This window comes from Pithys albifrons, chromosome 7 (genome assembly GCF_047495875.1).
Source record: "Pithys albifrons albifrons isolate INPA30051 chromosome 7, PitAlb_v1, whole genome shotgun sequence".
NCBI lineage: Eukaryota > Metazoa > Chordata > Aves > Passeriformes > Thamnophilidae > Pithys > Pithys albifrons.
This window is the reverse complement of record NC_092464.1, coordinates 61,017,995-61,038,566: the sequence shown is the minus strand read 5'-3', so window position 1 is coordinate 61,038,566 and position 20,572 is coordinate 61,017,995. Positions and strand designations below refer to the sequence as shown.

The 20,572-nt window shown below is 50.9% G+C and overlaps 2 protein-coding genes and 1 pseudogene across 2 annotated transcripts in view; 2 read left to right on the top strand and 1 right to left on the bottom strand.

Moving 5' to 3' along the window:
- LOC139673847 (class I histocompatibility antigen, F10 alpha chain-like) overlaps positions 1-20,572 on the top strand; it is a 283,320-nt gene that overhangs the window by 171,573 nt on the left and 91,175 nt on the right. The gene's annotated exons all lie outside the window — the stretch shown is intronic.
- LOC139673879 (zinc finger protein 852-like) lies at positions 10,720-12,943 on the top strand. Its single transcript, XM_071559812.1, is given in 2 exon segments — positions 10,720-10,784; positions 10,973-12,943. Coding segments are annotated over 2 exon segments (978 nt in total). The 5' UTR covers positions 10,720-10,732; the 3' UTR covers positions 11,899-12,943.
- On the bottom strand, positions 15,996-18,458 carry LOC139674326 (olfactory receptor 10AG1-like; annotated as a pseudogene).

Sequence of the window (20,572 nt, the reverse complement as noted above, 5' to 3'; positions counted from 1 at the left end):
GAGGTGAACTGAGAGAGAAGAGAGCTGTGGAGAAGGGGTCACCCAAGAAGGATGTCCATGTAGTTGCTGCAGGGACACAAGAAGACAATCATAAATCTCCCAGGCATAAATGGACTAAACTCAACTCTTTTGATCCTGGTAACGGGACTTCTGGTCTGGCATCACAGAGGTCAGACAGTGAATACTCTGGCCAAGAACAGGAATAGAGGGTCCCTGCCTTTGGCCAGGAGGAGGAAAGGGATGACCAGGCACACTGCACTGTGTGGATTCAATGGCCTGGCACAGCAGATCCACAGAGGTGTAAAGCTTTAGTAGACACTGGTGCCCAGTGCACACTGATGGCATAAGGGCACAGGAGTGCAGAACCCTCTGGATCTCTGGAGTGGCAGGGGGATGCCAGGAGCTGTCTGTGTTAGAGACTGAGGTGAGTTTAGAGGGACAAGTGGGAAAAGCCTCCCATGGAGAGTGGCCCAGACTGGCCTTGTTTTCATCTCAAGGTGTCCCGGGACATCCATCACAGACCAGCCCCTCCCAATGACCATTCCCAGCACTGGTTTGTCACCCACCTCTGAGAGGTGGTTTGTTCCTTCCCAGAGGGACATCAAGTGACTGGGCCAGAAGTGCAAGAGGTCCCAAGTCTTTGTCTCCTTGGGCACAGCATTTTCTGTGCCACCAAGGGCTGTGAGCAGACCTGCTGTGCTGAGGCTCTGGGGCATCGTGGCCTCCTGGCACAGCTCCAGGAAAGCTGGGCACTGTTACCTCTTGTCCTGCCCTCAGCCTCACCCCCCCATGCCAGTGCCCCCAGCAGAGCCCTGAGCAAGGTGTGAGGGACAGGATGTGCCTTCCCCAGGCTGGGGGTCAGGGCTGGGCCTTTCTGCTGCCTCCAGCCAAGCCAGGCTTTGCTCAGCACCTGAGCTGCTGCCCAGAGCCTTTGCCTCCCTGCAGTCGTGGCCTCCAAGGGTCTGCTGGGGTGAGTCCCTGGGGAGGCTTTGTCAGGAATGGCCCTTGGGGGGGCTCCTTAAAGCTCCAAGAGACTGCAGGTTTTTCAAAGTACTTTGACTTTTGCTTTTGGTTTGGAGTTTCTGAGAGGTTTGTTCAATTAAGGCCTCCAATTATCAGCTGTAACGAGTCCCTTGAGAGTCTTAGTCAGTATCAACACTCAGTGGGGCTCATTAATGCTTCAAGGTACTCAAAGCTTATTGAAGTATTTCTTTTTCACACCCAGTCTATGAGAGGTTTGTGAAATCATGGCCTGCAATGATCTGCTTTAATTAGTCCCTTGAGAGGCTTTGTCAGTAACAGCCCACAGTGAGGCTTGTTAATGCATCAAGGGACTCAATATTTATTAAGATACTTTCCCTTTCCTTTCGAAACTGAGTCTATGAGAGGTTTATTCAATCAAGGCTTCCAATTATCTCCTCCTACCAGTCAGTGAAGAGCCTGTATTGGGAATGGCCCTCAGTGGGACCCATTAGTGCTTTGAGATACTTTGTGATTTTCTTGTCACTTTGACTTATGGAAAGGTTTGTGCAATCTCCTCTCAGTACATGAGGTTCAAGGGCTCAGCACCAAATGCACCATGGGGCTTGTTAAGATAAAGCAAGTCCTAACACATGATGACTCTTTCTGAGTTGTTCCTCTAATCAAGGAGAGTTAATTAAGAACGATGCCTAATACAGTTTTGGAGAAATATTTCAAAGAGCTTCTAATAAATGTGCATTTCTATTTTAAATGATATGGATAATTACTTTTCTTTTTAGAGAAAAGGTGATTGCAGCATTCTCTGATTGGTATGGACCCACGTTTCCACCTGAAAAGGTTTGGACTAATTGGAGAGCGATCCCTTGAGGTCTGACAGTGGGGACAACCTTGCTCCACACCTTCCCAGCACCATCATGTCTCTCATCAGTCAACTGGGACCTGCTTTGCTCTGAGAACTGGCTGAACACAGGCAAGAGGGATTTTTCCTCTATTTTTGCAGCAATCTAAACCTCCTAAGTTTCATCATTGAAAACAAACACACTCCTCAACTCTGTGCCAGGTCCAAGATGCCACCATTGGGCTTCACCTTCCCCAAAGCATAACCATGCATGAAATGTATTAGACAAAACAGAAATGAAACAAACACAAATACAAAGCTGTCTGAAGACAGAATTAGACCAATTACTGGCGGACAGGCAAACTTTTAACTCCATGAAGCTCAAAGCCCAAAGTTGGTCTTTGAGAGGTGTGTGAGCAACCCAAGAGTGAGGGGAAGGGAAATGCAGAGAGCACTGGCAAGTGCTGCTGTGCAGAAAGGCTGCTGGGAAGGGGTCTTCAGCCATGGGCAGTTCAGGCAGGACAGGTGGGAAGAGGTGAAAGTTGAGGCAGATGAAATGTGCAGCCCAAAGGACAGAATGCTGACAGTGCCAAGAGGGTGGGAGGGCAACAGTTCTGCCCTTGCTGTTAATGTACATCCTGAAAACATCTCAGTGTGATCCCATGGGGGAACAGGGACATTTTATGACAAGTGTTCCATTGTCCCAGCTGATCAGGTCATGCTCAGACTTTTCAACATGTGTCAAATTCAGGATTTCAGGAAGCTCCTCTGTTTGACCATCCATATCCATGTGGTTCCACAGTGTCCCAAGGTCCCTTTGATTCCATGAGGCTCCAGAGTGTCACACTGGCCCCTTGATTCCATGAGGTTCCACATCTCAAGGTTCCTTCAGTTCCATGAGGTTCCTCTGTATTCACAATATCCTTTTCATTCCATGACATTCCACTGTGTCTTGGGATCCCTTTCCCTTTCCTCTGCCCTCTCCCTTGTCAATTCCCATCCCCACCATTTCCCAATCTTGCCTGCTCCCTTCCTGTTCAGGTTGTCACCTCACCCCTTGTGGCCAACAAAGATGAGGCCATTCTGCCTTTCCCCGTTGCCTGGAATTTCTGGAAAAAACTTTCCAAAACACGTTCCCTGGGTAGGGTCGAGAGGAGTTCTTTACTTACAGGGTTTGAGGTGTACAGAGGATGGAAAGCACACAGAGAGATGCACACCCTGCCCCCAGTACCCAGCTTGATGCAACACCAAACAACATCTTGGTCCTCGGAATTGCTTCCCACAGAGAGCTTGCCTTCTCTGAACAGATTCCAGGCCTCATGGAGAGCAAACCCTCCTGCCACACTCTGCCCTCTGACTGTGCTCAACCCTCTCTCTGTCTCCTGCAGTGGCTGTGCAGGGCCCTCTTGCCTCCATGCTAGAAAAGCATCCCCATCCATACCAAAATGCTCATGTGTGTGTTATCGTGGCACACCAGTCAGTATTCAATTGGCCACTGACTTTGGCATTTTCACATGTTGGTGTCTGCAATAGACACCACAGTAACTGGGTATTACATTAAAGCCAGCCAGGGCATTCATTTCAGCTGGGTACAAGCTAAACAAACCATTGGAAACCATGATGGTACCAATTTATCTCCAAGATTGCAAACAGGATGTGAGGCAGTGCCCATGGGAGAGTCCACATAACTAATTCTTCAGCTGCAGTGTGGCAAACAAACACTTGGTGCTTTTTGACACAGGTCTCTTCCTCTGTGAGGCTTCTGTGAGCTCACACGCTGTTTGAGTAGATGACTAAATATTTTAGAGACAAATTCAAGGTAGATGAATTTGATCTTACAATCTCATGAAATTTTGTGTTGACTCTCAAACTGAATTCAGGGCAGTCTTTTTCACAAGTTGCAGCAATCGGAGAGGAGACAGGAATATTCCCAATGGTGTTCATAAAATGCTGCAAAACTATTGGGAAAAATATATACAAAATGTGAACACTGCAAAACAATGAATATCACAAAACAATACAAGCTTTCAATTCTATTGCTGCATTATCTTCTTCATGAATCAGCTGTAAAAGGAAAACTCAGTTCAGTGTAAGGAGGTTCACAAATAATCAAACTAACAGTAAAAATCTGGAAAGCAATGAAAGACACCTGAAATACAGTAATTAACAATCACTGTATTGTCTGGTGTTTTGAGAATATTATTAGAATTAGATTAGCCATCCATCCTTTTGCAGTGGCACAGCCAGCCTGGTTTCTGGGCATTCTGTCACCAGGACTAAAATGGTACCTGATTTGGACTAGAATATGTTCTAGTTGCTCTCTGAGCCTTAAGACAGAAAATGCAGGAATGTAGCTCAGGGCTGAGAAGCTGCCAGTTCCTACTTTAAATGTAAGGAACTCCATAGTTCTATAAAATCTACAGATCCATAAAATCCTAAGGGAACACCCCACTGCTGCCCCTGACAGCAGGACCAGGGCCCTCCCCACCCCCTGTGCTGCCCCTGCTCAGACACCCCCAGTGCTGGTTCCCTTGGGGGCCCCTCAACATCACCCCCACACTGAGCTGCCCTGCTGGGCCCTGCAGAGCTGCCCATGGCAGCAGCTGCTCTGGGATGGCACAGCCCCTCCTCTCCATCCCTGCAGAGCTCCCCATGGCAGCAGCTCCTCTGGGATGGCACAGCCCCTCCTGTCCATCCCTGCAGAGCTGCCCATGGCAGCAGCTCCTCTGGGATGGCACAGCCCCTCCTCTCCATCCCTGAGCCCTTCACATGGCAGCAGCTCCTCTGGGATGGCACAGCCCACCCTCCCCATCCTCCCCTGGCCCCTGGACACCAAAGAACCAAAGCCCTGACCCCCAGAGTGCAGCCTTGCCCGTGGCAATGGGCCCCCAGGGCTGCCCTGCACAAAGCAGCCCCTCCAGACCCTGCCCAGAGACACAACTGGGGACACCACACATGATGCTTTTAGGAAACAGCTACAAGGGGTCATTGTTTTATTCCAAATGTTTAGAGTTACCCCCTTGGGGGCAGCATGTCCAAAAGGCCACTGTTGTGTTCCATTTGGAGGCAGAAATATTTCCCAAAGGAATCCAGGTGGCACAGACGGTGCAGTGGAAGCTGCCAAGTCACCCCAGTGTTCAGCCCTGCCCTGACTGCCAGCAGCACTGCCCTTTCTCACACATCTCTGGTGAAGGAAAAGATCTCAGGGTTTAGTTTGTAAACAAGGAACCCTTGAAAAGACCAGTTTAGGACCTGCCAGCAAGGTCATTCAGGAGCAACCAGCACAGGAGTGGGCAGGAACTGTTGGCCAGAGGTCCATCTAAGAGAGGAGGGTGGATATTTTAATTTTATTTGACAGTACAGAGGCAATTTCTGGGGTGGCCTCTGGAATTTTATTCTATTTCAAGAGCACCAGCAACAGGGCTGTGTTTGAGTGCTGGCAATGAGGTTTGTATGGCCCTAACTCTCCTTGACTTAGTGCTCAGGGGCTTGTGGGCATTGCAATGTCTGCTGATCACTACACCTGAGACAGAAACACTGAGTTCACTGTCACAAATGCACTGTGGGTGGCTCTGATCAAAATAGGCAATTGCAATTTTACTGATAAAATTCAGGTGGCAACCAGTAGCCATGAGTAAAAAATGAAAAACTAAATTTATACAGCATAAAGTTTTTAATAACAAAAAGGCATATCTGTTCCAGAAATGCCTTTGTGCAATGCCTGTTTTAGATGGATGCTCCTGTGGTTCCATGGAAGCCCAAAAATGCTGCTCAGCCCATCATTGTCACACCTGCAGCATCAGGGGCTGCAGGAGTAAAGGGGACCCTGCAGGGAGGCTTCAGATCTGTTCCCTAAATCCCGTTCTGAAAGGAGATTGGATGAGGGAGAGCCCAGCAAGTTCTCAGTGAGAGACAGGCAGCTGCCAGCAGGTCCAACCAGCACACTGGAGTTACACCATCTGATCTCTGCTGGGGGGTCCCTCTGGGCTCTGACACTGCCCCAGACCCCTCTCCCAGCCCCTTGCTGGCCCAGAGGAGCCACTGCCCATGCTGGGATGCTCAGGGACCACTGGGCTCTTGCCAGTGGCTTCCCTGCCCAGACAAGCAGGGCTGCCTGAACTTCTCATCCATCAACACCCCAAGTCCTTCTCCTCAGGGCTGCTCTCAATCCGTTCTCCACCCAGCCTGTGTTTGTGCTCCATAATCATGTGACAAACTGCAATGCATGGAAAAAGAACAGACTGTGGCTAAGCCTTATCCTCCCAATCCCCAGAAGCAGAGGAAGGATAAATTCTGAGGAGGTTTTGTGTCAGGGACCAGAGCCGTGTCTGGGCCTGTCATGTTTGGTCTGTGGTTGTGCTTGTTGATTTGGTGTGAGAAAACTCTGCAGAGTTTGCCTGTGGAGAGCTCAGGCCTGGAGAAAGAGCCATCAGTGTGAGCTGGAAGTGGTGAGAGCTTGGGCTGTGCCCCAGGGACAATAAAGGGCAGAGCCGTTGTTGTCCCAGAGTCACCCCTTGAGCTGCTGCAGCCTGGGCTGGTGCGATGGGCATGCAGGGGCTGGTGCTGCAGCTGGCAAAGCTGCCCTGCAGAGAGAGGGGACAGGAGGGGTGGGCTGGGCTGGGGGTGAGGAGGCCCCGCTGGGCCTGGTTTGGTGCAGGGCACGGCCTGAAGGGGCACTGCCTGCCTGCCCTGGCGCCAGTGCCGCTGCACCTGCTGCTCCTGCCCCGCGGGCTGGGGAGATTGCAGGGCTGGGGATGTGCTGTGTGTGTGCCAAGGAACAGGATCCATTGGCCTGGGGAGATTGCAGGGCTGGGGATGTGCTGTTTGTGTGCCAAGGAACAGGATCCATTGGCCTGGGGAGATTGCAGGGCTGGGGATGTGCTGTGCGTGTGCCAAGGAACAGGATCCATTGGCCTGGGGAGATTGCAGGGCTGGGGATGTGCTGTGCGTGTGCCAAGGAACAGGATCCATTGGCCTGGGGAGATTGCAGGGCTGGGGATGTGCTGTGTGTGTGCCAAGGAACAGGATCCATTGGCCTGGGGAGATTGCAGGGCTGGGGATGTGCTGTGTGTGTGCCAAGGAACAGGATCCATTGTTCTGGGGAGATTGCAGGGCTGGGAATGTGCTGTTTGTGTGCCAAGGAACAGGATCCATTGGCCTGGGGAGATTGCAGGGCTGGGGATGTGCTGTGTGTGTGCCAAGGAACAGGATCCATTGGCCTGGGGAGATTGCAGGGCTGGGAATGTGCTGTTTGTGTGCCAAGGAACAGGATCCATCGGCTTTGCTCACCAATAAATTTGCTTTGCTACCTCAGCTGTGTTTTAGTGTCTTGTATTTTGTTCTGGGAATCCTCATGAACCTGGAACATTGGGAACAACCTGGTGAGCCACATTCCCAGTGACCCACACTGGGAGCACACCTGGCTCGTGGGTCTCCACACCCTCCTGGTTCCCTGTGGGCACTTGGGTGCGTGCAGAGGGAGGAACATCCATCAGGACGCAGACCAGCATTGGGAATTCATTGGGAAGAGGGGATTTATTGACTTTACACCCCTAAAAATGTCACCTGCTCCATCCCATCATCTCTTAAGGTGCCATCAAACCTTCTAATTCCTCCTGAAAACCCTAAATTACACTCAAGAGTCCCTGAACGTCTCCTGAAATGCCTAGAATTTCATCCCAAATCACCCCAGTTTTACTCCAAACCCCTAAAGATTCCACTCAAAGTTCCCTTAATTCTATCCCAAATTTCTTTTAATTCCACCAAAACATTCCCTGATTTTCACCTTATACTACACTGATTCTCCTCAAAGTTGCCTTAATTCCACCTCCAATCCCTATAAACCCTTCAAAATCCTGCTGATTTTTCCTCAAATCCCCTGAATTTGATTCAAAATTTTCTTAATTCTACATAAAATTCTTCTCATTTCTACCCAAATCACGAATTTTAAACCAAATCCCCTTAGTTTTACTGAAAATCCCTAATAATATTTCTCACAATTCATTTAATTTCATTTAAAATCTTCATAATTGCATTTATCTTACTGAAAATTCTATTAATTTCAACTAAAATTCCCCAAATCTTCATATTTCCAATTAAAATCTCATTTTTTCTATCTAAAATTTTCTTATTTCTTCCCAAAGTATTCCTAATTCTACCCCAAATTTCTTAGTTGCACCCCAAAATTCCTTAATCCCTCTTAGAATCCCTGGTATTCCATCCAAAATCATTAAGATTCCACTATAATCCCCTTAATTTCACACAAGGAATATTGAATTACGTCTCAAGTTCCTTTCATTCCACCCAATCTCTCCTAATGTCACCTTAAACCAATTTAATTCTGCACTAAAAACACTTAATTCCAACCAAAATTCCTATAATCGCACCTCAAATCTCTTAACCCCACCCCAGATCCCTTCCCCAGGTCACCAGCCCCCAAAGTAGCCCCAGATCCCCCCTGGCCCCTCAAGTGCCCCCTTGGAGAGCCAAATCCTGGGAAAAAGCCCCATGGGAAAGGGGGGGCTGGGGGGCTTTGGAGGGATTGGGGTGGAATAGCCGTCTGGGGGGCACTTGGGACACAATGGGAATCCCACGGGGGTCTGTGGGGGCATTTATGGGGCACTTGGGTTTACGAGAGGACATCTGGGGGGTCACTCGAGTGTCCGGCAACGGAATCTGGGGTTCCAAAGAGGATTTTAGGGGTCACTTGTAAGTTCTGGAAGAACTTGGGGGTCACGTGGGGGTCCAGGGAGGTGATTAGGGAGTCCTGGTGGGTATTGGGGGAGCACTTGGGGGTCCTGGGGCCCTTCTGGGGCAGTTTGGGGTCCGGGGGGCACTTGGGGGGCTGCAATGGGGGTGGGACCGACCCGATTGGGCGCGGGGGGGCGGGAGTTGTAGTCCCGTCTGTGATTGGCCAGAACGGGCCGCGGTGCATGACGGGAAATGTAGTACGGGACAGGCTCAAAATGGCGCGGACTCCATATCCCATCACCGCCCGCTGCATTCCTGAGCGCTGACTGGCTGCAGGCGGTGACGGGCAGACGCAACGCCCAATCAGAGACGGCGCAGACGGAGGGCGGGACTGGACGGCACTGCTGGAAAGTTGAGCAATGGCGGCGAGTTTCGGCTAATTTCTGAAAATTTGGGAGTATTTCGGGGGCATTCGGGGACTCGGGGCGGGTTTTGGGGGTCCCTCACGACCCACCCACCCCCCACAGACCCCCCGGGACCCCCCCCGGGGCCGTGTTGGCCGTGACGGTGAAGGAGCCGGGTAAGCCCCTCCCCCCACCCCGGGATGCGCCTCAGAACGCCCCAAATCCCCCCCGAAAATACCCCTGAGACCCCCCTAACCCACCGCCTGGGACCCCCCAAACTGCCCTGGAGCCCCAGGATGCCCCAAATCCGGTCCTGAACTCTCCGGAGCCCCTGAAACACCCCGGGCCGCCCCAAACATCCCAGAGATCTCCTAAACCCCTCCCAGACCCCCCAAACCTCTCCCAGACCGTCTAAACTGCCCAGGACCCCTAAAATGCCCCCATACTCACCTAAATTCAGCTCCCAGACACCCGAAACAATCGCAGGACTCACCAAACCCCCTTCTAGGGCACCCAGACCTGCCCAAATTCTCTCAACCTCCTCCCAGACCCCCACCCAGACCATCCCTAAACCTCTTCAGAACCACCCCTAGTCTTTCTCCCAGTCCCTCCAAACCACACCAGGTCCCCCAAACCGCTTCCAGACCTACCCCAACTATCCCAGGATCCCCCCAAAGCTCCCTCCCAGACCTCCCAAAACAACTCCAGGGCCCTCCAAACCCCTCCAAGGAATGCCGAGGGTCCCAGGGGCGGCTTCTGCCCTGAGTCTCTGCTCGGGGTGCTCAGAGACCCCCCTGGGACAGTAAAACAGGGAGCCTGGAGAGGGGGGACCCCCAATACCTGTAGGACCCCCAGCAAGCCCATTAGGGGGGACCCCCGAAAGCCCAAAGTGGAGAGATCAGAGAGCAGGAACTTCTGGGAGGCTTTTTTGGGGCTGAATCTTTTGTTGTGTAGGGGGAACACAGAGCTGGGGAAGGGGGTTTTCAGGGGGCCACAGGTCCAAGGAAGGGGGGATATAGCAGCTTGGAGAAGGGAAATGGAGGATCCAGGAGGACTCTGTGCCCAGGAAAGGGGGGTCAAGGGGTCAGGGAAAGGGGAATCATGGGGTAGAGAGATCCAGAGTATCCAGAGAAACTGATTCAAGTGGACCCCCCAGTGTTCCAAAAAGGGGGAGTCTGTGGTCTGGGAAATTCAGGAGTGGGGGTTCCAGGGGACCCAGAGTGAAAAAAACCAAAACAAAACAGGAGGTGTGGGGGCTGGAAGAGGTGGAATGGCCAGGCAAGGGTATGCAGGGGAATATTGGTGCAGGATAAGGGGGTGCAGGGGGATCCCAGTGCCTGGGAGTGGGCGATCAGGAGGGTGCCAAGGTGAAGGACAGGCAGGACTGGGGTGGGGAGAGGTAGTTGGTGGGTCCAGGGGATGGCAGGTTAAAGGAAAAGGGAGTGTGGGATGGGTGGGAAAGGGGGGTCAGGGTGTTCCTGGAGTCAGAATTAAGAGGTGTGGGGACAGGAAACCTGAGAATGGCCAGGCAGGGGTTTCTGGAGCCCCGGCAGCCTGGAGAGGGAGGACACTGAACAGACAGGAGACCCCAAGCAGCCAGGACAGGGGGTACCCCCAGAACCCCAAAATGGAGAGGCCAGAGAGGAGGAGTTCGTTTCAGTATTTTCTTGGCTGAATCTTGGACTTTTGGAGATTTTTCTGGACACAAGAAGCTTGTTAAGTTCTAGAGATGGTCTTTGGGAGGAGGAACCCCCAACCCAAGGCACTCACACCTTGTTTTTCCCCAAACCAGGATTTCTCCTTCCCAAAGCTTGTCAGGATGGAGGAGGAGGCTGCGAGGAAGAGGAAGATGCCCCGGGCCCCCCAGGCAGGTGAGGAGGAAGTCAGTGCCCCTTTGCCCCTCTCCTGTGCTGCATCTTCCAGCCCAGCATGGCCCCGGCTGCAGGACAACCCCGCTGCCGACGCCGTCCTGCTGGGGCCAGGTTTGGGGGGATGTCCTTGGCCTTCCCTGTGGGCCGGAGGCAAATGCCCTGAGTGTCCTTGTTCCTTCCTGCCCCAGGCCCTGAGCTGAGCACGGAGAGCACGGAGGACAAATCCCCCCAGCAGAACCTGGTGGCAGAGGTCGATTTGAGTGGCTCCACAGCACAGGAAGTGACTGGGGAGGAAAATCCATGGAGATCCCATAGGAGGAGGAGCTCCAAACTCAGGACAGGGTGCTCTAAAGAGGAGAAACCCTCCATCTCCTGGGAGGGCAGTCAGAGCTTGAGCCAGAGCTCCGACCCGGTGATGCAGCAGCAGCTTCACACAAAGGAGAAGCGCTACAAGTGCTTGGAATGTGGGAAGAGCTTCAGCCAGAGCTACAGCCTGATTCGCCATCAGATGATCCACACCGGGGAACGTCCCTATGAGTGTTCAGAGTGTGGGATGCTGTTTCAGACCAGCTCGCATCTCCTCACACACCAGCGCACACACACCGGGGAGAGGCCCTTCCGCTGCACGGACTGCGGGAAGAGCTTCACCCGCAACGACACCCTCATCACCCACCGGCGCAACCACACCGGGGAGAGACCATACAAGTGTAGGGAGTGTGGGAAGATGTTTATGAGCAGATCAGATCTCCTCAAACATCAGCAGACACACACAGAGGAGCGACCCTACAAGTGTGAGGAGTGTGGGAAGAGTTATCAGAGGAGCTCAACTCTCCTCAGACATCAGCGCACACACACAGAGGAGAGGCCCTTCCGCTGCACCGACTGCGGGAAGAGCTTCAACCGAAACTTCACCCTCACCATCCACCGGCGTATCCACACCGGGGAGAGGCCTTATGAGTGTGGGGAGTGTGGAAAGAGCTTCAACTTTAGAAGTAACTTTACTCAACACCAACGGACCCACCGGTAAAGGAAGACCTACAAGTGCCCCAGCTGCATGAACATCTTCATCCGCTGCTCCAACTCCATCATCCATTGGACGACCCACCTTGGATGATCCACAGTGACCCATGTTGGTACAGACTTGGCGACACAAGTTGGGTAAAGAGTTGATGACCAACATTCTTGATGAGGCCTGTTTAGCAGAGACCTGGTGACCCACGTTCCAGGTGATCCATACTGGACAGTGCATTGGGTTTGTGTGGCCAGATTTTGTAGTGAGGGGTCTCCAGGGATGGGTTCTGTGAGCGGCTGTCAGAAGCTTCCCCCTTGTACAGCACCTGCCCTGACCCCCCTGAAGGTGAGGCTGACCCAGGTTCTTGTTAACCCAACCCTTGGGGCAGATTACATTTTCTTTATCAATATATATGTAGATGTAGGGTTTAGAACAGTTTTGTTTGCATGTAAAGTAGGTTTGGAGCAGTTTTGTTTCCTGTCTATAGTGACATAAAAGCATAAAAATAACCCTTCCCTTCCCTGGCTCCAAGCCCAGCCTGTCCCCTCCAGGGCTGGGTGTAACTCCCTCTGCCCCTGGGTGGTTCCTTTGCCCATGGGCAGCAAAGTACCCTCTGCTTTTGCAACTGGATAATGTTGGAGCCATGAACCATCAGCATTCCATCCCCTGAAAAGTGGAGACACTGGGGTCTGGTTCCACCACACGTTTTCCTGTGCAGATAGAAATACTAAATAAACATTTATCTTGCTGACAGCTGACCCCATGTCCAGCACCACCTCTCCCATACTCTGCCTTTATAATGTTACTGAAATCCTTGGAAACCATTGGGGTAATAAAACCTTCAACACCATCTTTTCAGTGTTGAAGAGTCAGACGTTCCTTTATTCTGGCTTTGACTGACAAAATTGCAGCTTCCACAGAGACACCAAGAGAAGACTTTTTTACCTATTTATACATTTTTCAGCAAACAAATAAATCAAATGTTCATTGGTTCTAAATTACATAATTCCCTTTCATTAATTAGTAGTCTCTCCTCTGTTGGTTATCGATTTCTTGCTTTTTACATTATATTTTAGTGTTTTCAGTATCTTTTTTCTTGGGTAGGGACTTTCCAAAATAAATACTGGGTCATTTTTAGCCTCTTCTTTATCTTTTGGTTTCTGCAAAATGTCCCTGTGGTCTGTATGTTCTGCATTCCAGATGTTCAGCCTCAACCACCCATCTCTCTCTTCCAGGTTTTGTTCACTGAGGCAGATCAGAGTTTATTTATCAAAACTTGAAGTTCTGGTACTTTTCACAAGTTCTTGCCACAAAAATACCTTAAGACAACTTTGATAAATGCTGGCCAAGTGTGATTTAAGGATAACACTTTATTTATCACCAATATATATTGATTTTAAAGCCTGATGCTGGGACTGGGAGGAGCTGGGGCCATACTGGTGGCACTGGTGGTGCTGGGAGCCCCCCTGGTTGAGGGTGAGGAGCTCTTGGTAAAGGGGGTGGGGAAAGGTGGGTGGGGCAGTGGAAACTGGGGGGAAAAGGGGGCAAAAACTGGGTGTGGGGCTGCAAAGGGAGTGGGAACCCCCAAAACCAGGAATGGGGGAAGGAGGTTGGGGATTGGGGGGACAATTGAAAAGGGGGGTTGGGACACCCAAATTTAGTGGGACGGGGACAGCTGTAAACCACACTCTGAGGGAGGAGGGGTTTGAAGTCTTACAGGAAAAGGAGGGGAGAGGGGGGGAAAAGGAAGGCTTTGGACCCCCAAACTGAGCAGAAATGGGCTTAGACCCCAAAACCAAGCAGGGGGGGACACCCCCAACATGAGCTGTGTGGGGAATTTGGGATTGTTGGGACAATGGGAAAGGAGTGGTATAGTGGGGAAAGGAGAGGTGGGTAACTGGGCAGGGGCATCTTGGGGGTCCTGTAGCAGGATGGTCTGCCTGGAATGGGGGAAAATAACTACTACAAGGCCCAGTTTGCAAAGCCCCCAGTGGGAAATGAAGAAGGGGGTCACCCTGCTTTTGGGGTTGAACAAAGCTGAAAGCGGCCTGAGTCAACCAACACTCCCAAAGTGAAATATCCTGAGAGGAAGGGGAAGATGTCGCAGAGCTGGGAAATCCTTGGATAAAGGAACAAACAAGTGACACCCCTGAGAACTCCAAAGCTGCTGAGCTGGCACAACCTGGACACACCTGACTGACAGGCCAGCGCTTTCTACTATAAAAGCCCAGGCCTAAATTTTAGAGATTGGGTCTTCTGACATATCCCTTCTTGGGGGGTGTGTGGAGGTTCCTGCCTGGAGCAGGGATGCCCCTCAAGGTCAGTCCTTGAGGCTGAGCCAAAGAGCTTTGTCCAGGGTCGTTGGTCTTGGTGAGTGACATCACTCTCTGCTTAATGATTGGTTTTGCTTCAATCCAAGTGTTTCAATATTCCTTCCTAGTGCAGTGTATGATAATAGTTCCTAAAGCTTCTGTGCTGTCTAGTGAATAAATCTGAGTCAGATCTTTTTGTCTAATCATTACCATAGTAAATCATATACATTTCTATATCTGGTTTTCCATCCTTGATTGTGCAGGACAAAGTTGTACAAAGGTTCAGTCTCACCTGTATAACCCTTTACACAGAAACCATTGACAAAGTCTGGGGCTGGGATTGGATCCAGCCACTTCCAGGCTCCTCTGGGAGAAGGACTTTAGAAACCCAGGGGGTGCTGGGAGGCACTCGGGGTCTCTGGTGGTGTTGGGGGTCCTTTCTGCTTCATGTGACTGAACGGGACCTTTTCTAAGAGACTATGCCTGCAGCTCCCTCTCTGCCTGTGACAGGAATCCTGTGACTGTACCCGCTCTGTCCTTTGGCAGCCTGGAGACGTTTGGAATGTCCCCACGGAGCCCCTGTGACTGTCTGTGACCTCCCTGTCCTTTGGCAACCTGGAGACCCTTGGAATGTCCCTTGGAGGCCCTGTGAGTGCCTGAGACAGGTTGGTGCTGGAGCAGCCCAAAGTCCCCTGGGATGTCACCATGGAACTGCTGTGACAGCCTCTGACCACACAGCTCTTTGTCACCCCCAGAGACCCCTGGGAGGTCACCAGGGAGCCCCTGGGACAGTGTGGGACCTCATGGCTCTTTGGCAGCCTGGAGACCCCTGGATCCATTCCAGGATCCACATGGAGAGGATCCAGAGCCAGATGTGGCACTGGAACCATGTTGTATCCATTACTCTCTCTATTCCCTGTGGAAATGAAGAGGGATCAGCAAATGTGGTGGGAGATCCCTGGGATGCTGCTGGGTGATCCATGTCCCTTCCTGACCCCCATCCTACGTGTTCCCGGTTCGGAGCTTCCAGACACCGAATCCGATGAGGATGAGGATGATGATGGCAGAGATGAGGGATGAAATTTCATCCTGATTCTGGCTTTGGGAAGTCTGGGATGGTGAGGAGCGGGAGGGAAACCCCCATGAGACTTCTCCACATTCCAAAATTCCCAATTTCCAATTTCCACATTCCCAGCCCAGGGGTGCCCCAGACCATATGACATCACACTCAGTATGTGAAGTGGGAGGAAGTTTGGAGTGATGGTGTTTGTCTTTCCAAGTCACCCTTACACAGGATGGGGCCCTGCACTCCTGGAGATGGCTGAACACTTGCCCAGCCATGGGAAGCAGGGAATGAATTCCTGGTTTTGCTCTTCATGTGTGCATGACTTTAACTCAACCCAGAAGTTTTGTTACTTTTACCCTTCTGATCCTCCCCCCCATCCCACTGATGAGAAGGGAGTGAGCGACTGTGCAGTGCTCAGGTACTGGCTGACATTGCTCAACCTTGACAAATGGAAACTCCACAGGTGTCTGGGATGCTATTCCAGTGCTGAATTGTTCCCTTGATGGGTTTTTAAATTATTATTTTTTTATTCTTTATGATAAATTAGTCCAGCTTTACAGATCTCAGTGCAAGACATCACAGCAGGGGAAGTTGCCCTTCATATCTTTTAGCATTTGAAGCTGATTCCATGCAGGGACACTGCCCATAGTCCATGAGGTCTAGGAAGTGATTGCTCAAATCCAAGAGGAGTCACCTCCTCATGGATTGTCTCACCCTCTGGGGCTCATTGATGACTGGCCACAATTGCACTATTTCTACCTCACATGACATTGGTCAGAAACAACTTGACAGAATTGTTGTGTTTGGGATCCACTGTGGGATCACTTTGTCCACAGGAGTTTCTTCAGGGCAATTCTCACTTCCTTATTCCTCAGGCTGTAGATGAGAGGGTTAAACATGGGAGTCACAATTGTGTAAAACAAGGCAAAGTATTTGTCAGGATCTCTGGAATCCCTGGAGTGTCCCTTTAAGTAGATGACTGTGGCTGAGCCATAGAAGAGTGTCAGCACCATGAGGTGTGAGGAGCAGGTGGAAAAGGCTTTGTGCCTGCCCAGAACTGAGGGGATTTTCAGAATTGCCCTGATAATTTGAATGTAAGACAGAACTATTAGGCAGAAGGGAAGAACTGCAAACCCCAGGATGATGCTGTGCAGCACCACTTGGTTCCAGAATGTGTCTGCACAGGCCAGGTCCAGCAGTGGAGGGACGTCACAGAAGAAGTGACGAAGGTCGTGGGAGGCACAGAAGGGCAAAGTGAACAGCTGGTAGGTCTGCCCTACCTGTACTGGTGTGACAGCCCCCCAGGAGCCCAGCACCAGCCTGGTGCAGAGCCCCCTGCTCATGGCCAGGGGGTGTGCAGGGGGTGGCAGATGGCCACGTAGCGGTCGTAGGCCATGGCAGCCAGGAGAAGGCTTTCAGTGCTGCCCAACAGGACCAGGAAATACAGCTGGGCAGCACAGCCAAGGAAGGAGATCCTGCCATCTGCCCTCAGGACACTCACCAGCATTTTTGGCAGAGTGACTGAGGTGTAGCAGATCTCCAGGAAGGACAAGTTCCTCAGGAAGAAGTACATGGGGCTGTGCAGGCTGCAGTCCAGCACTGTGATGAGGGCAATCAGGCTGTTCCCTGCCAGCACCACCAGGTAGATGACCAGGAGCACAGTGAAGCACAGGCCCTGCAGGCTGGAGTGGTCACAAAATGGCAGAAGAACGAATCCAGATCCAACGGTGTGGTTCTCCAAGCCTCTCCTTTGGGATATTTTCCCTCTGCAGAGCAATCCAAGCAGCAGCTCTGAGGGTGCTGGTGGCCTCTCTGCCACCACACGCACCTGAAGGCCAGAGAAAGACTCCAAACACCACACACAGGTGGCTGCAGGAGAGCTGGAAATCTAACAGGGCTGTTTGCTGCAGGGAGGACTGCAGAGGGAGGGAGGAACAGAATCCCTGAGCCTGCAGGACCCGGCGATGCCACAGAGAGAAGAGAATCTTGCCTTGCTTTTTAAGAGGTGATTTTATTAAATAGGATGCCTGCGGATAAAAGAGAAAAGGAAGGAAATGGATAAATACCAGCCCCTTGCAAAACCACCTTGTTTACATTCCTTGTCCAGATCTTTAAGAGATGCATTTAATGTTAGAACATTGAGTAGAAACAGGGTGAAAAAGCAGGAAAGTGATGAAAATGGGGAAGACAAAGCAAGGCAAGGCTCGGAGAGGAGAGGCAATCCTAACACTGCAAGGCAAGGCATGACTCAGTTCTTAGGCCTTAGGCAGAGAGATTAATCCCAGCTCTCGTCACATGTAAGAGCTCACCCCCTGGTGCTCTGTCAGACCACAAAGATTTGGGAGATTGTTGTAGATCTGAATCCTTCCCTTTTACCTGGGGAGGGGCATCTCTCTTCCACTGAATCAGGTGACTCTGATGCATCCCCAGGGCATTTTAGCAAGACAGATAAGCAACAGTTTATGTCTAAATAAAAAGTTTTCACGGTGTTAAGACACAGGTTGGTGCAAGCAATGCCCCTTTTCAGCAATGCAGTTTTCAAGTCATTTAGGGAAGAAATGCTTCAAAGTGGGTGATTTCCCCACAATATCCAATTTTCCTGTGCAGGTCAGGCTTTTATAATTTCTGCATGAATCACAGATAGTTCAACGTTCCTAACCTTCCTTCTCTGTCACTTGGATTCCTGACCCCTTACAAATCCAGCCAGAGATTCATTCCCTCCGATCCCAGCCCTGCAACACTTTGCAGACCCGTGCAAGCCCCCATAGAGGCAGAGCAATGTTCTTGCTGCCTGGGGAGCTGAGCCTTTCCTTTGCATTCCCCACCCTCCCAGAGCACAGAGACTCCCTGCAGGGCACACAGACAGGGTGTGAGCTACAAGGCAGCACCTCCATCACAGGTTTCTTCTAAAGAAGTGACAACTCAGCTGAGAGGTGTTTCAGAAACTCAGTTTGGCCTGGGGAGGGAATATCCTCTCCCAGGTGAGGACTGAGGATGCTGCTGCATCTCTCAGCCAGCAGCAACACCCTTGGAGAAGTCTTCTTAAACTCTGAGGTATTACTGATGAGAAGCAGGTCAGAGAACATGCAATAAAGTGTCCAATTAGCACAGGGCATTTCTTCAAGAGAAAAACCTGAATTCACACAAACACATGGTCCTAATACTTTGCTTATTTTCCCACAGTACTTGTGCCATTTTCCTGTGAGTTTTATCTGTCTCATTGAGATGTGATTCAAAAATTACAATATAAAATCAGACTTCACATGAGAGTAAACTCACCACATGATTGTTTTCTAAACTACCAACTGAATGATACAAATATACATAAAAAATAAATATTCTCATTGCAACCCAAGACATTGAGATACTCACATTTATTTTAACTTAATGCTTTAACTCAAAGCAAACATTTCCATGCAGGTTATCCACATACCAGCAATCCCTGCTTGTTGCCAAATGTTCTCAAAGATACAGCCTACTATTTTTAACTCTCAGGTGTCTCAGTGCTGCCAAGATCATGGGTGGAGCCCAGAGCAGGCTGTCTTTGCTCCCAGCAATCTGACAGAGCCCTTGTTCTGGGGTGCCAGTCTCACTGACAGCATTTCCTAAACCCGGAGGAAGTCTGAAAAGGAAGGAAGGAATCTTCATCCAGCCAAGCCAGGCTTTTGTCAGCATCAGAGCTGCCTGCACAGAGCCTTTACCTCCCTGCAATCGTGGCCTCCAGGGATCTGCTGGAAGGAGTCCCTGGGGAGGTGTGCTGGTTTGAAGGTGAACCAGCAGGGGAAATGAACTCACCATGAGAGAGATTATAAGTCAGACCTAAAATTTAATAATAATATTACAATAACAACACTGACACACAAGGGAGATTGCTTTCAACTCACAAAACCCCAGCAGTATAACCCAGTGTCCTGGGGCACAAACCCAAGGGGGTTTGTTTGCCCTTGTGCTGAGACCCCTGTGGTTCCCCCAAGTCCAGAGGAAAAGGAAAAGAAAAACCTGTTGGTGCAGGCGAGGGCTGTGGTCTGGGCGAGAGTGGGGATCTCCTCCTGTCAAGGTCCTGCTGCTGCTCTGGATCCGACAAGAGGTTCCCGAGGTTTTCTTACCCACCACTTATGTACCCTCAGGGAGCACTCAGTCCCTCCCCCTGGGCGGGGACTCACACAATGGGTGATTAACTCTGGGAGCCAGGGGGTGTTGAGCTGTTGATGGCCCATTAGCAGCTCTGCCCCCCTCAGGCTGGGTGTGAAGGTGATAATGGCTCCCTGGGCAGCTGCTGCTAATGGCCCATTGTCCTTGGGGAATGAATAGAGGGGGTAGAATACACAGCTTTGATCACCCCCACACAGGGTTAGCTGGTCCCTCCAGCTGAACTAGGACAGGAGGCTTTGTCAGGAATGGCCCATGGAGGGGGGGGGGGGTGCTCCTTAATGTTTCAAGGGCCTGCAGGTTTTTCAAACTGCTTTGAGTTTTGCTTTTGACTTTGTGTCTCTGAAAGGTTTGTGCAATTTTGGCTTCCTGTGACCTGCTGTAGAGAATCCCTTGAGATTCTTTTGTCAATAACCACACTCAGTGGGGCTCATTAATGCTTCAAGATACTCAAGGTTTATTAAAGTATTCTTTTTGACAGTAAGTCCATGAGAGATTTATGGAATTATAGCCTCCAATTATCTGCTTTAATTAGTCCCTTGAGAGGCTTTGTCAGTAATGACACTCAGTGGAGCTCATTAGTTCTTCAAAGTGCTTCAGTTTTTTAGGGCTAGTTGGGCTTTGAGTTTTTGAGAGGTTTGTGCAGTCATGGCCTCCAATGATCTCCTCCAGTGAGACCATGAGGAGCCTGTGCTGGTAATGGGGTTGCCTTTTCAGCTCCATAACTCCCTGCAGTGTCACAATGGCCTTTTGCTTCTATGGTATTTCATGTTGTCCTGAGGTTCCTTGTGCTCCGTAGGTATCTGCAGTGTGTCAGGGGCCCCTTGGATCCATGAGGTCTGTGGTGCTCCAGAATTCCTTTGGTTCCATGACACCCTGCAGTTTGACAATGACCATTTGACCCTGAAGTGTCACAATTACCCCTGGATTCAATGAGGTTCCACAGTTTCTCAGGGTTCCTTTGATTCCATGAGACCCCACATGTCAGATGGGCCCCTTGGTTCCAGCAGGTTCTGTGGTGTTTCCATGGGGTTCCACACTGTCCTTGCTGGAACACACCTGGTTGGATGTTGCCCCACCTGCAGAGCTGCCTCCAGCTCTGGTGTCCCAGCACAGCAAGGACATGGAGCTGTTCGAGCAAGTCCAGAGGAGGCACGAAGATGATCAGAGAGATGGAGCAGCTTTGCCATGAGGGAAGGCTGAGAGAACTGGGGTTGCTCAGCCTGGAGAAGGGAAGGCTCCGGAGTAA